Raw genomic sequence first — 17,986 nt, 5'->3', positions numbered from 1 at the left:
CAACAACATCTGGGTTTTTTGGGAGTTCATTATATATACAGCATCTCAGGCTCCACCCCAGACCTATTGAATCAGAATCTGAACTCAAGCAAGATTGTAGGGTGGTTTGTATGCATACAAAAGATTAAGAAGCACTGCTCTACAGAAGTAAGGCGCAAGGACAGGTGCAATCATGAGAAAGGCCTTAATTTTCCTTCTTGTGGACCTGGATGAATATTCCACCTGTAAATTCAAGACTGATGATCCAAAGTGGGCAGAGTACACATTTATTTCCTAAATCCTTAAAAGCTCTGAGGAAGGTGCACTGCTCCTTTTCTACCGTTAGCCCCTTAACATTTCATTTTAGCAGTCTTCATTTAAAAAAAAAAAAAAAAGAAATAGCCAGGTCAGGGTGCCCAGAATGGTGAGAAGTCTAGGTGGAGTCTGGCTCTCACTACACATTTAAGACTGTTCCACTGAGGACTGTGTACCTTCAGAAGCAGTGGAGGGAGAAGCATTCAGGAACAGAAAAACTGCTGATGGAAGAACAGAGAAAACAAAAGTGGCCAAAATAGGTCAAAATCCTTTTGTGAGGAGAAATGGCCGCTGAGGATAAAGAGCAGAAAAACGATTGTCATCAGTGTCATAATTACTTTCCCCTCCCAATACCTCAATAGCTAAGGCCCTGCTTGTTTATGCAGCTTTCTGGCCAGGAGCTGATTTGCTACTGAAAGGAAACATGGGTCTGGCCTTTTATTTTTCTCCCAGGAAACTGTCTCGGCTTGAGTCTGGGACATCTGGTCATCAACCTGTCCAGCCAGCCCGGCCGCGCTGGGCCTTGATCGCCACTCGCCCTACTGGAGGCGCAGCTGTTGCCCTCTGTGGCCAAGGCCTGGCCGGCCTCGGGGGCGCAGTCTGGGTTGAGCGCTGACCGCTCGCCCACTGAGCCAGGGCTCTAAAGATGCTACAAAGCTGCGAGGAGGCGTCAGGTCGAGTCTGGTGAACCCCACTCCACAGGTATCCAGAACCATCCAATGTCCCCAGCTTCGTTCCTCTTAAGGCAGGTGCGCGGGTCCGGAGAGGGCGGAAACGCCAGTTCCGAGGCAGAGGCTCCATCGAGCCGAGGTGCCCAGGCCTTGCCTCCGCACAGAGGCGTGGGTGCCCCTGGGGTTTCCGCCGCCTCGCGATCCCTCATCTTCCGGGGCGGCGGCCGCCTCTTGGGCTATTCGGGGTGATTGCCGATGTGAGACAATGAGCCAGCACCCGGCGCGGGCAGGCCGGGGTGGGCCGAGATTCCCGGCGCGGGGAGATAGCCTCTCCGGCAGCCGCCGGTCCCAGCTGCTTGCTGGGCAGAGCTGAGCTCCCGCGCCTTCGCTCCTCCTCCTTTTCCTTCCCGCGTCGCTCTGCGTCCCGGGGAAAGCCGCGGCAGGCAGCTGGGGTGCCGGGTCGCGGGAAGCAGCTTTGCGCGGATAAAGCCTCTGCGTCTTTGGCCCTCTGGTCGGAGCCGAGGGCTGGGCTCCTCTGGAAGAGCCAGTATCGGGAAGTACCCCTTCTCTCAGGGTCGCTTTGGGCCTTATGTTATTTATTTGTGCCAACGTCCTTCTAAACTGATTCTTTTCTTTATTCTTTAGATTCTTCTTCCTTCTTTTAAAATCACTAGCGTGGATTCTTTTTCTCCCCTCAAGATTATATAAGTATTACACACACACACACACACAGAGTCTTCAGTAACGATCAGTGTTGACACTACTTCCACTCTGTCTCCCCAGATCAGCGTTCTGGCGAACCCATTTGTACCGGGCTCGGCCCTCTCTTTTCCTGGCGAGGCAGCTGAACCTGTCGCCAAGCCTGTACCTCAGAGGGAAGGAAGTGCAGCGGGCCGCGAGGGACTCATGGCGTCAGACCCCAGTTAGATGCTCTTCAGATTGTAACCGAGCTCACTGATAAAATATTTAGTTAAGACCCTGTAAACATCACTGCAAATACATTAAGGCACTCCAACCCGAGCGCTTATGATTATTTCAAAACTTAAAAAGGAGATCATGGATAGTACTGTTTCTGTGCTTAACCAAGAAAACGAACCCTTCCGAGTTGGGTGTATGGGTGGGTGCGTGGCTGCAAAAGCCCCCATCCCTCCCCCCTTAACTTTCATCTCTGTGGCTCTCAGCAGCAGTGATCTATTTATTTATTTATTTAAGTAGTTAATAAGCTGGGGGGGGGGGGGGGCGTCAAAGACATGCAGGACCTGCTCACAAAGGACCGGCTCAGGTGTTGTGTACTTCTGCATTAACTGGAAAAGACAGACTCTGGAACTTTTACAGGGCGAGAAGAGGCCACCGGCTCGCGCTTTGTATACTTTGCACTTGAAATCGTTACATTCAACTGAATATTTGGCTCATTCAGATCCGAAAAGTCTCCTAGCATCTTCGAATCCCCTCCTCCGCCCCTCCGCCCGAAAGGGGGGGAAGAAGGGGGAAGGTAGGAAAATGTTTAGTAAATTGCACATCTTTTGAATCTTCCAAAAGCAGTGGTCACAAAGCTTAAAGGTGACACAACAGGGCTCATGTAAACCTAAAAGACACTCCCCACCCCCCAAGCCAACAATAAAATCATCCCCTTCAATTTGCCATGATCGTCGCGACCAGGAGCCAGGTGATTATCCTAATTAATGTCTATCTAATTAAATTACTGTCAGCAGTTAACCAATGGCAGGAGCCGTTTCATCGGCTGCACAAGCAGCAAGATCAAAAGTGAGCCTTTTCTGATTGCTGCATAGTGTCAATTGGCCAATCTCTTCTCCCAGGGAAAAAAAAAAGTAAATCAAACCTTTGAGAAGCATTTGCTGGTTGAAGTGCTTTCCGTCTAGTGAGGGGGTCTGTGGATTTCTAGTTTATGATAAATAGGACTTTAAAAACCAAGGACGGGAGGGCGAGTGTTCAGGTTCTAGAGCTATGCAGCTGGAGCACTGCCTTTCTCCTTCTATCATGCTCTCCAAGAAATTTCTCAATGTGAGCAGCAGCTACCCACATTCAGGCGGATCCGAGCTTGTCTTGCACGATCATCCCATTATCTCGACCACTGACAACCTGGAGAGAAGTTCACCTTTGAAAAAAATTACCAGGGGAATGACGAATCAGTCAGATACAGACAATTTTCCTGACTCCAAGGACTCACCAGGGGACGTCCAGAGAAGTAAACTCTCTCCTGTCTTGGACGGGGTCTCTGAGCTTCGTCATAGTTTCGATGGCTCTGCTGCAGATCGCTACCTCCTCTCTCAGTCCAGCCAGCCCCAGTCTACCGCCACTGCTCCCAGTGCCATGTTTCCGTATCCCGGCCAGCACGGACCGGCGCACCCCGCCTTCTCCATCGGCAGCCCCAGCCGCTACATGGCCCACCACCCGGTCATCACCAACGGAGCCTACAACAGCCTCCTGTCCAACTCCTCACCGCAGGGCTACCCCGCGGCCGGCTACCCCTATCCACAGCAGTACGGCCACTCCTACCAAGGTGCCCCGTTCTACCAGTTCTCCTCCACCCAGCCGGGGCTGGTGCCCGGCAAAGCGCAGGTGTACCTGTGCAACAGGCCCCTTTGGCTGAAATTTCACCGGCACCAAACGGAGATGATCATCACAAAACAAGGAAGGTAATGCTACAGTCTTGGCTGCCTGCTGCTCTAGGCGCGGCTCAAGGGCGAGCGCACCGGGTTGTGACCGCCCCGGCAGCGACGATTTGGGGTCGGGAGAGGCGTGGAAGGCGCTGTGGTGAGCGCTCGAGTTGGCTGGTTTTGGAAAAGGGGAAAGTGGATGGGATGACTACTGAGGCGATGGGGGTTAGGTTCCTGCTCCAGGGCCAGCCAGTGGCCGGAGGAAGGCGAGAAAGAGAGTGAGTCCGGGTCGGCAGCGGGGCACGACTCGCGACCTGCGGAGGGAGGGATGCATCCTCGCATCAGGGCACCGACAGATGGAGGCGCGGGTCGCCAAACTCACACTCCACCTGGGCAGGGATACCTGCCGACCCGCCTCTTATGCTAGCCCGCCGCTTCCCCAACTTACAGACCCACTTCTTTTCCTTTCCCCACTACCCCTTTTCTAACCAGCAAACACTTGGTCATCTACGCTGCGAGAACAAGTTTTGTTTTGCTATCTGGCGCCGCGCTTCTTGCATTTAATCTTTAACATTTATGTTTCTTTCCCCCTTGTTTTCTTCCTTTCCTTCCTCCCCCTTAATTTAAATAGGCGCATGTTTCCTTTTTTAAGTTTTAACATTTCTGGTCTCGATCCCACGGCTCATTACAATATTTTTGTGGATGTGATTTTGGCGGATCCCAATCACTGGAGATTTCAAGGAGGCAAATGGGTTCCTTGCGGCAAAGCGGACACCAATGTGCAAGGCAAGTCCTTCCAATTAACACGTTTTCCTGACACTTATTTAGGTGAGAATGATTAATTAAAGCCTTTGTGGACTGGCTCGAGCGACTTCTAAAACGATCGGCCAATGACTTCTAAAAGGAAACGAGGGGGAAAGGGGGACAGACTGAGCAGTGAGAAGGGGGAGGATTATGCAAAAGCTATTTTAATCATTCCCAGTTAATAGGAAGAAATCGAGGCCTAAAAAAGCCCCAGCTCACAATGGAGTAAGGTGTGCGTGTACGTGTGTGTTCTCCGTATGAGGAGTTGGGACCGGGCAGTGCCAGGGACGTTGAAATAGAACGTATTTCTTTCTCCAGGAAATCGGGTCTATATGCATCCGGATTCCCCTAACACGGGGGCTCACTGGATGCGTCAAGAAATCTCTTTTGGAAAATTAAAACTTACAAACAACAAAGGAGCTTCAAACAACAATGGGCAGGTCAGTGACTCAAGCGCTCCTCTCTCTCTCTCTCTCTCTCTCTCTCTCTGTCACACATACATCCCTCCTTAATAGCCACTTCGTCAGTTTCAAAGCAGCATGCGAAAATTTCACCCTCCGAAATGATATTAAATCTAAACTGCTGCTTGCTTCGCTCCCCGTCCAATCCCCGGGTTCCCAACCTTCCTGAGTACAAATGATTGATTTCGAGAAGGAAACCCCAAGGTCCGCAGGTTGTGAAAATCTTTGTTCCTCCTTAATAAGAGGACTAAGAAAGGGGCCCGAAGGATCGGGCGTTCGGGTTCCGTTTTCATCGCGTGCTCGCGAGGATCTTCCCTCCCAGAGCTGCGAGGGCCGGTCGGCCCCGGTTGCCCTTCGCTAGCCCGGCGAGTCCCGCGGTCAGTAAGGTGGCGCGGCGGACTCCAACCAGTATTCTCCCGGCCCACGGCGCGCAGCCAGCCGCGCAGAGCGAAGCGTACACGGACCCACCGCGTTAACGCGCTGCCCGGCGCTCCCTTTTCTCTCCGCCGGACAGATGGTGGTTTTACAATCCTTGCACAAGTACCAGCCCCGCCTGCATGTGGTGGAAGTGAACGAGGACGGCACAGAGGACACCAGCCAGCCCGGCCGCGTGCAGACATTCACGTTCCCAGAGACTCAGTTCATCGCGGTCACCGCCTACCAGAACACCGATGTAAGGAGGCCCGCGGGCTGGGCGCGCGGCGGGTGGTACCGGCATCTCCCCGCACTCGCCCGCGTCGCCAGGCTCCGGCACTAGCAGCAGCAGCAGCAGCTGGCTCTGCTGCGAGTTTCAGGCGCAGGAATAGGGGCCTGCTAGGCAACCCCCGTAAATACCAGCCGGTGGGAAAACGCGTCCTATTTGTCTCCGACGCAGGACACCGGGCCACCCTTGAGGTCCCCAGTATTTCTAGGGTCTCATCTTTGGGACAAACATGAGCAGATTAAACTCCGCTTTTCTTTCCTTCCTCCCCCCCCCCCTTTTTTTTTTAAGTTCCTCTTCCCTTTATAAAACAAGCAGATTTCCCTCTGCGTTTTATTCTTGACAAGCTTTGGCATATCTTAAACAACAACCAAAAAAAAAAAAAAAAAAAAAAAAAACCAAACCAAAACAAAAAAAAACACCAAACCCAAAGCTCAGAACTGATAGCTGAAACATGAACAAACATCATTGTTTTATGCCATCAAGAGAACATACACATTCACATGAGAAAAACAACAACAAGAAATCAAAATATGGGCCTATGGAATCTATTTTCTAGCATTTGAACTTCTTCAGCATTTGCAAGTTTGTAAAAAGTGATTTTACCTGCTGATGATTGGATTAGGAGTGGTGGTTATTTTTTTTTTTTTACTTAAATGAAAATATCAGAAATGAAAACACGCTTTTAATCAAACCACTTTAAGATACACCTTGTGGGTTTTTCTGGTTGTGAATCACATGGGCCAAACTTTTAAAAATATCGTGAAACATTTAAAAGGGGCAATATTTGGTGATGAATTTGGGTTCCCCTTAAGATTTTTCTCTAAGTGTGTAACATTTTAAAATATGCACTTGAGTCAATTCAGAACACATAGGAAAGCTAACCGAAAGCAATCCTTCAGTTTTAGGCATCATTAATTTAAACATGTCCCTCGAAACTTTCATGACATTTTCTTTTTCCTTTCTAGTCATTCTCTTAAAATTTTCTGGTAGGGAAACCTTGCTACTTAATGAAATTGTAGGCCCTAAGCCCCTGTAAAAAGGGGCAGATAACATATTCTCAATCACCCTATCCTCTTGTACAGAAGGTGAGATCACATTCATCTTTTTCTTTTTTTCTCTTTCACAGATTACGCAACTGAAAATAGATCACAATCCCTTTGCAAAAGGATTTCGGGATAATTATGACACGTAAGTAATTTTGCACCTTCCTTCTCAAATAGTTGTGGAATTGGGCTTAAGGTAGAAGGTGGCTTGTTATGTAAAAGGCTTTTGGAAACCAGAATGTGTGAAGATAGGCTCGTTTTCCAGGTTTTCCCTTTCCTTTTCATCAACTCACATTCTCTCTGGTGACCTTAACTTGGTACCTGTGTGGTGTTGTGGAAGGTTTCCTGCTCCTATTTTTAGCTTCCCTATGAATTACAAAGTTGTTGGCGGGCTTCTGGGGCTGGCTGGCGGACTGGGGAAGAGGCCCCAGTTCCCTGGATGGGAGTTGTATGTGGTGCTACAGATGCTCAGCTCAGATTGTCTGTGTCTGAAATCGGCCGGATTCTGCCTGAAAGTGCATGTGGCTCTGGCTGTTGTGACAGTCTCCTTGGCATATGTGACTTTTATTTACCCCTTTCCAAGTTTTGTGTAATACCAATTCCTGTTCAAGTTTACTAAAGAACTGAATAAAAATGTGCACCCACCAAAGGCAAGCTCATGAGCAGAACCGGTTGTTAGAGTCATTTAAAGCTTTGGGAAGGACTTAGGTGCTATTGCTGGGTATTATTTATAAGCTTCAAAAGGAAAATACTTTATATCTAAGTGTGTTTTAATTAAACACATTGGTTCCCTTTTCTCAAGACCTACTTAACCTATCTTCATTTATTTTCTATCAAAAGGCTGTTCTTTGGGGGCAACATTAGGTAAAAAGTGAATTTTTTTCTGGCCTTATTCTAGCATTCTTGCTCAAGGTGCAGGTATAAACTATGAGTTCTGATAATGTTATATAGCAAAATCTAAATCTGGTTTATGGGGGTTCCCCACTTTTTTCTGACTTTAAAAAGTAAGGGTACATCGTAAAGCTGTCTTTAGGAAAAGATCAAATGTGTGGAGAATGAGGCAAGTTGCTGCCTCTATCACTTCTCTAGGCAGATATCAACCTTCCCTTCTGATATTTTATAACAAATTAAAACAGAGAGTCACTGATATAACCATCTTATGCATCCCTCAAAAGTAGTCCAGAGGAAGCAAACCTTATCACAATAGGATTCTCCAGAATAAAAACTTGGCTACTCCTTACAGTCTAAAAAGGTGGGCCGGCACAGTGGAAAGTATGTGGCCCAGGAGACCAGAGATGTTGGGGAAGAGGCCTGTAGATTTGGAGCTTTTACTTCTGTTGTGAACATCTGTTCAAAGGCATTTTATTTTGCACAAATCAATTCGGTAATCCCAAGTGGATTGGGACCTGGATGGGCATCTAAATTATCTTTTGCAGACTGCTTTTTTCTTTTTAAAATATTATGGTGGTAAACAGAGAAGATATTTACACCTTGTTAGTTTTGTTCCCTTCCTGTCTCCTTCAACTTCTGTTATTTGAAACTAGAATTAAATTTCAGGAGGGAAATTGTGTTAAGTAGAAGGGACCTGAGCAGCAGCAGCAGCAGCAACCTTGCCTCACTGACCTTCCACCCCTTGCTGCCGTCTGTTGGAAAAGCCATTTTAGAGACTTTCCTTCCCTTTGATTCTTAAATCACTAGATATTTTTCATAAAAAGCTTCTGTACATATTCAAGCAGATTTGGACATGGGTCATTTTTGGAGAAATAGGGAGAGGCCTAAGGGCTCGGGCACTGGGTAGTTGCTTGGTCAGTCAACAGGGAATCTACCAAAAAAGGGTGAAGGCCTCCAAGACTGAGGCTTGCTTTTCAGTCAATTGAGTGAAAATTAAAACATTTACACGCGAGTAAAAAGGGAAATTTTGTGTATGTGTATGAGAAACACAATGTTTATGCAATCCCTGATTCCCTCTCAATTCTAATGGGATTTTCCAGGCCTATGATCTAAAGTTAATCTTTGATTATTTTATGTAAAGTAATTCCCAGCAGCACAATCACGTTGGGTACTTTGGACAAGTAATAACTTAAATATAAGCTCCCTTTACCTCGGTTTACTCATCTGTTAAGTGGAGTAATAACATTAACTTAGAGCATTGTTGTGAGGGTTAAATAACTTCTTAACTGCACTAGACAACAGGGCCTGGCACAAAGCCATGATCTTTGTCAGGATCAATATCCCATAGGGATTGGCTATTATTAGTGAGGGGTTGTTTGGGGGAGGTTGATAACTGTAGTGTAGGAGTTTGCCCCAAAGTTTTTGTCAGTAGTGGATTAAAAGAAGTGGTGAAGGGCAGGTAAAGATCACTCTTTCTTTGTAAAAATATTTTCCTTCCACGGATTGATGGACGACTTTGTTTCCAAGTGGTAAATCTTGTCTGTGTAAATAGAGGTGGAGGTTAAAGACTCATACAGGACAAACAATAAGAGTGAGTTCCTTGGAACCTTCCAGCAACAATCCTTAGGTCTAGTGAGACTGGCAAAGGCCAGTCTGATGAGTACTGCCTGGAGGCCCATGTGCACTTTCCACAGAGGTTTTTTCCCTATTGGTTTCTTAAACTATTGTTAAAAAGGAAGGGCAGATAAATCTTCCTATCAAGCAAATGGTAGAAGGAAGTGGGTTTTTAAAAGGGCAGAGGAGACCTTGTTGAAAAATTTCCGCTCAGGACCTCTCACAGCAGAGGAAAGCTCCAATGGCAAATAGTGCGTTAGTCGCTGAGTAAATCTGCCTTAACGTGCATGTTGGAGAAGTGGGACGAAAACTCCCTGCTGCGCCCCTCTCTGTCCCCTGTATGTTTGGTGAGAGAAAGAAGGGAAGAGGAAGGCTTCCTCATGATATTCTGGGTACTTCGTTCAGGCCGCTGCGTAGAAAAATTGGTCCCTTTATAATTGTGCGATTTATGTGGGGGAGGATGGAGATCCGTGACCCTTTCTCTGTCTCTGTCCTGGACGACCAGTTGCAGATGGCGGGGTGGGGGTGGTCTTCTCTCCCCCCGCCCCGGACCTCCGCGCCACCCGTCGGTTCTCTCTCTCTACCCGCAGGATCTACACGGGCTGCGACATGGATCGTCTGACCCCCTCGCCCAACGACTCGCCGCGCTCGCAGATAGTGCCCGGAGCCCGCTACGCCATGGCCGGCTCTTTCCTGCAGGACCAGTTCGTGAGCAACTACGCCAAGGCTCGCTTCCACCCGGGCGCGGGCGCGGGGCCCGGGCCGGGCACGGACCGCAGCGTGCCGCACACCAACGGGCTGCTGTCGCCGCAGCAGGCCGAGGACCCGGGCGCGCCGTCGCCGCAGCGCTGGTTTGTGACGCCGGCCAACAACCGGCTGGACTTCGCCGCCTCGGCCTACGACACGGCCACGGACTTCGCGGGCAACGCGGCCACGCTGCTGTCGTACGCAGCGGCGGGCGTGAAGGCGCTGCCGCTGCAGGCTGCGGGCTGCACGGGCAGGCCGCTCGGCTACTACGCCGACCCGTCGGGCTGGGGCGCGCGCAGCCCCCCGCAGTACTGCGGCGCCAAGTCGGGCTCGGTGCTGCCCTGCTGGCCCAACAGCGCCGCGGCCGCCGCGCGCATGGCCGGAGCCAACCCTTACCTGGGCGAGGAGGCCGAGGGCCTGGCCGCCGAGCGCTCGCCGCTGCCGCCCGGCGCCGCCGAGGACGCCAAACCCAAGGACCTGTCCGACTCCAGCTGGATCGAGACGCCCTCCTCCATCAAGTCCATCGACTCGAGCGACTCGGGGATTTACGAGCAGGCCAAGCGGAGGCGGATCTCACCCGCCGACACGCCGGTGTCCGAGAGCTCGTCCCCGCTCAAGAGCGAGGTGCTGGCCCAGCGGGACTGCGAGAAGAACTGCGCCAAAGACATAGGCGGCTACTACGGCTTCTACTCCCACAGCTAGGCCGCTCCTGCCCGCCCCGGCCCCGCGCGCCGCCTCGGCCCGGCGCCCCAGCCGGCCCCTCACAGCTCTCCCGCAGCTCCTTCTCCCCAGACCCCACTTTGCGCACCGTGCCCTCCTTTTATTTGACCCTCGATTACCGCCTGCAGTGAATAAATGCAGCTCTCAGAGTGTGATTTTAACTTTTTTTTTTTTGCACAGCAGTTTCTGCAATTAGCGCACTGACCTTCAACTTTGCTATAAACCTTTTGGTTTTCCTCCTCTCCCTCCTTCTGCGGAAGTTCTCCTCCTCCCAACAATCCTCCTTCCCTTCAGGTTTTTCTCACTTCCCCTTCTTCTCTTTCTTGTAATGAAGCTTTTCACCTTTAGGAGACCTGGGCAGTACTGTCAGGCAGCAGCGATTCCGACCCTCCAAGCCTCGGCCTCCCCATTAACCATAGGATGTTGACTCTAGAACCTGGACCCACCCAGCGCGTCCTTCCTTATCCCCGAGTGGATGGATGGTAGGGATGTTAATAATTTTAGTGGAACAAAGCCTGTGAAATGATTGTATATAATGTTAATTTATTGTAACGAACGGCTAGTTTTTATTCTCATCGTCAAGGCACAATACCAGTTCATGTTCAACCTCTTTCCTTTCCCCTTCCCTTCCCTTTCCCTTTCCTTTTTCCTTTCCCTTTCCCTTTCCCTTTTTTTCTCCTTTCCTTTTTCTTTCCTTCTTAAAATCATTTCTTGTGGGATAATTAACAATATTCTATGAGCCTCTGGAAACGTGAAATATTCCATTAATAGTGATGGGTTTCTCACTTCTCAATCCACTGCATGACAATTATTCTGTGCCCTACTGCACAAATAGCTAAGGAGAATCCACCCAAACACCTGTAAAGGATAGGTGTCTGTTCATAGGCAAGTCGACTAAGTGGCATGATGCCTGCAAAGCAAAGTTAACTGGAGTTGTGTGTTTCCCCCCTTCCTTCTAAATAGAATAGTTCGACATCAGCAATATTATTTTGCCTTATTTGTTTTTCCCCAAAGTGCCAAATCCATTACTGGTCTGTGCAGGTGCCAAATATGCTGACAAACTGTTTCTGAATATCTTTTCAGTCCTCCCCCCACCTTTATATGCTGTAAATCTTTGTAATGAATATACTAATGATATAGATGACTGAATTGTTGGTAACTATAGTGTAGTCTAGTGACGATGAGTTGTGTGAGGTGTATATTTTACTGCATTTTAGTTTTGAAAATGATTTCTCCCCCCAACTAGAAGCAGCTCAAATCTGACTTCCTTGGGAAAACACTAGCATTAATGCAAGTAAGATTGATTTTTTTCCCTCATTAAGTCTTGCTAGATTTGATAAGGAACATTAATCCCCTGGAAATAGAGTAGTAGGATTTCTAATGTTGTGTAGCAAACTTATACTTTTTTTAATATTTAAGAATTAATGTGAAATATGCATCATACACAATATTCAACCTAGATTCCAGTCCATGGGGGGATTTTTCCTAATAGGAATTCAGGGTCTAAACGTGTGTATATTTTGGCTCTTCTGTAAATCTAATGTTGTGATTTTTATATTTGTTTCGTTTTGTCTGTGAACTGAATAATTTATACAAGTACACATTCCATTGAGAAACGTTTTGTTTTTTGCTTGTTTGTATTGTCTGTGTATAACAAGTAAAATAAATCTGGCAAAACGCTAACTATGGTGTTTGAAAGCAGTTTACAGTTTGAAAATAATTTAATAATTATAGGTGATTTCTTTTAGGAGTTAAGGAAGGGGACAACCTGTCCCTACTTCGATATGGGGCAATTGTTTAATGGGATACATCTCCATTTTCCCCTTAATTTTGTTTTATAGCGCTACCAGTAATTACGTTTTCCTCCTATGTACAATTATGTAGTTCCCTGTGAGTCAAGTTTCACTTCACTGCACTCATTTTTTTCCCAGGAAATTGTATGCACGTCCCTCATCATAACTCTCCCTCTGAAATTGGAAATAATGTGAGCAGGAAAGAGAGGGCCTTTAAATGAGGTGTTAAGAATTATTTTAAATTTCACAAAATAAGGGAAGAGGCGTTGGGTGAGAGTAGAGAGTAATTTAAATGCAATGTCAAAACAGGCTGTTGACCGCTGCCGTTAGGCAGTTGTCGAAAATTCCGGTCTTTATATACGAGGCCTTGGAGGTGAGTGGTGAATCTGTAAACACACACATAAAACGGCTACCTTTCTTGAGTGGATGATTTCGTGGGATTTCGTGGGGGTGGGTTGGGGAAGGACCCATAGAACAAACTCATGGAATATCCGTTTTTAATCACTGATCTTAAAACTTGCACTGGGAGGTTATCTGGGGCCATGCTCCATCTCTTCTGTAGTGGATTCCTGTTCTGCCTTGCAGACCCCCATCCCCTGAAAACAAATGCAGAAATGCGTTTATTCCAGCCCTGGAGTCGCTACATCTTAGTCACGGAATTTGCAGGGCTCTGCATTTACCTCGTGGAGAAGCGATTTTGGCACTTTTGTCTCCAAAGTGAGGTGATCCAGGGAGGTGGAAAATGGTTCAACTTTCTTGCTTAAGTGTAGGCCAGCTGCAGATACAGGACTAAAATGTACGACTGCCGAGAGATGGTCCCATTTGCAGTTCGACAGATGTAAAGAGGCTTCAAAATTCTAATTAACATAAAAATTAGAGGAGGGGAAAAACGCCGGTTTGCCGTCCCTGGACAATTTCGCCACTAGACGGCGTTCGGCGGAGTTTTGTTTGCCACATAGAAAAGCGATGACTGATTTTCCTTTGTGTTTTCTTTTTCCCTCTCCACACCTAAGAACTAAACAGGAGGACAAAAAGTACAAAACACCGTGCATGAGTAGCGAGTGAAGTCGAGCGGTGCCTCCGTGTAATCAGTCACCCACCGGGTCCGCGCCCTCTCGCGCCCTGCCGCCCGGCCCCGCGGAGGAGGCGGCGCACGTGCGCGCGGGAGGGCGCGGGCTTGGCTCGCTCCTCGGCGCGCGAGGGTCGAGGGTGCCGGGCGTGCAAGCTCGACGGCGCTCGGCGCCCCAGGGTTTCCGGGGCCCGAGTCGCGGTGGCCTGGGGGGCCGCGCCAGGCTCTCTCCGACCTGAGGCCTAACTGCGGGAGCGCGCGTCGCCCGGCCCGGCCCGCCACCGAGGGCAGTCACCGTGAGTAAAAGGAGCCCGTGTCATGTGCGTAAACGGTACTCTTAGAAGCCGGGGATAGATTTCACAGGAACGTGGTGCCTTGTACTGAAGACGCGCTTTAGCTGATATTAGGAAGTATTAAAAAAAATTGGGAGGTCGTTTCCCTTGCAGCTCTGCCACCATCTGCTGTGTGGACTGAGTCAGCGTGAGGTAAATTTGCAGTTATGAGCTCCGCTCGGAGGCACTGTGCTTTCTCGTCCCTTTAACGCATGATCATTTCTCCTCGCTTCCAAGAAGTCTTGGGTGTCTAGTGAAGTGACACTGTCATGTGTCTGAGAAGCTGCCGCTATTCAAAGGAGCCGAGAGTTTAGATGTGGAAGGGCCTGTGGGGATCAAAGTTCGCGTCCGGGGTTGGAATTCGAGTTGCCTTTTTTCTTCGGGAGGATGCGTGAGGTAGCGATTAGGGAAAGGATGGAGAGGAAGGGCGAGTCCTCCCCGTGAACTGCAGATGTCCTCACATAGTTTTCAATGGTGTCTTTTCAAAAGGAGAAAGAAAGGGAGAAAAAAGGCGGGCGTGCGGCTAGCACCTTCTTCTCCGGCGCCTTCCAGCCCGTCGCAACCCGCGCCATCTTAACTCACTTCCAGCCGCCCTTTCGGGAAGGGCGCGGCACCTGGAGGCGCTGCTTGGCCGAGAGCTGCTGCGCTCGGGTTCTTAACCCTCGAGGCCGACGCTGCCAGTCCGTGTGGACTGGAGGCCGGAACCGCGGGCGCTACGTGGAGGGCTGCGGGGGCGGGCGGGAGGTGCTTCCCGCCCCGGCAGGGGAGGCGGGCGCCCGGAGCTCGCCGCCGCGGAGGAAAAGGCCTGGAGCCGCCCGGTGCGCAGCGACCGAGGCCCGACCTGCGGTGACCCGCCTCTACAGGGCCTCGGTGGGGAGCCGGGCCGTTGGGAGGCCCGCCCCGGCCGCCAAGCCTGGCCCGGGGCTCCCTCGCTTCGCCGTTGGATGGGCGGGTGGCGGCGCCCTGACAGCCGCGTCGCAGGCCCAGGCCGAGCTCAGATCGCGGCTCCCGGTCCGGGGCCAGGTTGGGATCTAGGCCGGCGAGGAGGCTGTGGTTCAGGTCGGGGATCCAGACCGGGATTTCAAGTCGGAATCCAGGCCGAGAGTCCAGGTCCGGGTCCGGGTTGGGACTAGGGGTCCAGGCCCGGAGCCAGGTGGTTTTCCGAGCCCCTGGGAGTGGTGGCGAGGAGCCTTGGCTCCGGCCCGAGAGCGCAGCCTCCCCGCTCGCGGCCCTTGGTCCGGGCCTGGCAACTGGCTCGGGCTTGGGAAGTTAGAGAGCCCTGAGAGAATAAGAAGAAATGTACTAAATAGTTTGTTTCAAAATCAGGTTGTTTCTGGTTCTAGGATCTTCTTCATTCTCCCGAGCTTGAAAAATGTAGTCACTTGAGGGCTGCAGAGAACTTTCTGAATCTCTTTACTTCCTGCAGTTACATTTTCTTATGAATAGCACAGCTAAAACTCTCTATGCCCCACCCTTTCTTTGTGATATTAAATATTTTATCTTTTTAGCGCTGAAGCTTTAAAGGATGTTCTACATTCTGTTTAGAGTGCAAGCTAGGAACAAAAGCATTTGTTGACTAGAAACCATTTGTATTCCCGGGGAATTTAAAACGTTACTTAGCGATATTTGGGCGATGAGAGTGTGTGTTTTTGAGCGATTTTATATTGTCCTCAGGTACAGCCGCTTTTTTTTTTTTTTTTAGTTTATGAGTCATTTTATCATGGAGGTATTTTAGCCACAGGGATGGGGGGGCTGGAGAAAAACCACTATCCTATGTGAAAACAAACCAATCTTTCGTTGTTTTCGGAAAGAAACCGTAACAATTATTTTTAGACAAACTTGCTGAAGAAGTCAGCAACTTCAAAGCCCCGTGACAAACATTCAATTTTAAAAATATTTAATTTATTCTGGTATGTTGGCAATTGTTTGGCTAATTTTTTTTTAATGTTTGAAAGATTAACATTTTAGCCTATAATATTAGTGAAATCGGTTTTTTAAAAGGTAGCTGAGACTTTTAAGCAGCTTGTATCTATCTAGGTGATTTATTGAAGCTACAATCTGAGTGCAAGATTTACTTGTGGACAATCAGATTTTCTTTGCCAGACCAATAAGATAAGGAGTCTGTCAGAAAAGACAGACAAGCTAGGCAAGATTTTAGATATTGAGTTATACTGGATTTAATTCAGTTACTTTGAGATTTGTGTGCCTTTCTGGTTCCCATCTTTAGCTTGTATGTTAGGTTGCAACACATTTAAAAATATATTCACTTAAAAGAAAACCCCACTGCTTTCACAATAAAGTAAACTTGATGGTGTACAAGTTTCTGGTCTCATCTGAGCTGATTATATCTGCCTTGCATGTATTTTACACCCACAGTATGGTTTGCAGTGGTGTTCAAGGCATGGCGTGAAAAATTTGATTTGAATAGTTCCATTAAAGCAATGAGAAAAAAAAACAACTGACTTAATAGTCCTTGTAGTGATAGCTCCCCCCCTTACTATGCTAACTCTGAAATAAACATGTATTCTAGTATTAGGAACATGGCATTTAGAAGACCCTTGCTGGTAATATTTAATTTAATAAACATACTAACTGTGACATTATTAATGCAATGAAGCTGATGCCACAAGCTGATTCTTTCAGGTTGTTTGACCTATTATCACTAGATTTCTTATAAACTTATCCTGCAATTTATAGTGTGAATTTTATATTAAAATTGTTCTGGATCTCAGCTCTTCAAAAATGAAATCTGCATGACAGGGAACTCGTTTTACATACAATGTAGTTATACTTGGGTATCATGGCACATCTTTTATGAGGAGGAAGAGGGAATTTTGGAGGGGAGAACATCTAGGGATATGTCTCTGGTCATTTTGGCCTATATAGTTGTTTTGTTCTAACACTAAAAGAAAAAAAAACAACACAAAAGTATATATGATTAACTTTTTGTGTGAGGCTTGACTCCCTCTTTTGTTGGTTATAATAACTTTTAAGCAACAGCAAATTAATTAAACTTCCTAGGTGCAAAATATAACAAAACAAACTTGATTATATTAGGATTAGTGTTTATCTTGGATTTATTTAGGTTTAGGTTTAGTACTTCTCTTCATGTTAGCAGAAGTGTATACTGTATGGGAAAAAGCCTTTTCATTACAATCTTATGTTTTCAAGTTCCTAAAAAAAGAAAAAGTCAGCAACGTTGTTCTTAAACCACAAGGTCTTCCTAGCTCACATTTAACTTTCAAGATGTATTTGTCATTTATTTTGTCGTTCCTAGGATGAAAGGGAAGGCATTTTTCAATCTTAGGAAAATTCAGAACCAATTTTTTGGTTCTCAGTTAATTCAGTTTCATCTTAAAAGTTCAAATTTAGCAAAGCACATGTTCCCTTGTTCATGCCAAGTGTGATAAAAACTAGTCGAAAAATAAAATCATTGCAAACAAGTAGAGCACTGCACTTCACTGCACACTATACAGGCCGCATCATTTCTAGGTCTAATGTCACTGCCTGCGGGGCTGACATTTGTAGGCACATGTAAGGCTGCCTTTGAAAGCCGTTAAAAGGCACTACAGCGGCAGATATCTGTGAATGGTGTGTGTGTGTTTAAAATATCTTCTTTGAATAGTGATATGCACACCCGTGAACATTCAAACATTTGCCATCTTCTATCAACAAAAGGTTATTCTTTTTAGAGCTCCAGAATGTGTTTTTCTCCCTATGCATTAGATGATAATATTTTCTTTGATTGTATCTAAAATATGAATTAGCAAAATCACTTCTCCTCCTTTATAATTGAGTCAAAGTATGGACTGTTTTGTGGAATTACAACTTTCTGAATTAGTTTAATCTTTGTGTTTACAATATTTTAATTAAGAGATTGCTCTTTTTAAAAAGTCTAATATCCTTGAACTCAATGAATTAAATATACATGTGTGTTACATAGATTCAGTATAGGCCATCTGCACTCAACACTGACAATTTATGAAAATTTTTCAGTTGTCATATAGATTTCTATTGTTTTAAATGGCTTGCTCAACTAGGAATTTACTGAAGGCCAAAGCATTATTTCTAATAAAAATGTTTCAAAAATGGCTAATACTTTTATAACCTGATGTTTTTGAATTAAAAATTTGTAATTCTGGACATAATTTTACCAAATCCTTTGAGAAACAGAAGCAATAATGAGGACTTCTCTTTTCACAGTTTACTTATCATTGAATGCTATA

The 17,986-nt window shown here is 47.3% G+C and overlaps 1 protein-coding gene across 1 annotated transcript; it reads left to right on the top strand.

The window, feature by feature from the left end:
• Window positions 1-697: 697 nt before the first annotated feature.
• Window positions 698-12,249, top strand: TBR1 (T-box brain transcription factor 1). Its single transcript, XM_058300762.2, has 7 exons — window positions 698-996; window positions 1,749-3,622; window positions 4,215-4,369; window positions 4,706-4,827; window positions 5,363-5,521; window positions 6,678-6,739; window positions 9,690-12,249. Exons 2-7 carry the CDS (start codon window positions 2,931-2,933, stop codon window positions 10,546-10,548), a joined length of 2,049 nt encoding a protein of 682 aa, XP_058156745.1. The 5' UTR covers window positions 698-996; window positions 1,749-2,930; the 3' UTR covers window positions 10,549-12,249.
• The last annotated feature ends 5,737 nt before the right edge of the window (window positions 12,250-17,986 follow it).

The sequence above is a fragment of the Dasypus novemcinctus genome, chromosome 7 (assembly GCF_030445035.2).
Source record: "Dasypus novemcinctus isolate mDasNov1 chromosome 7, mDasNov1.1.hap2, whole genome shotgun sequence".
Taxonomy (NCBI): Eukaryota; Metazoa; Chordata; class Mammalia; order Cingulata; family Dasypodidae; genus Dasypus; species Dasypus novemcinctus.
This window is presented reverse-complemented; position numbering and strand designations above follow the sequence as displayed.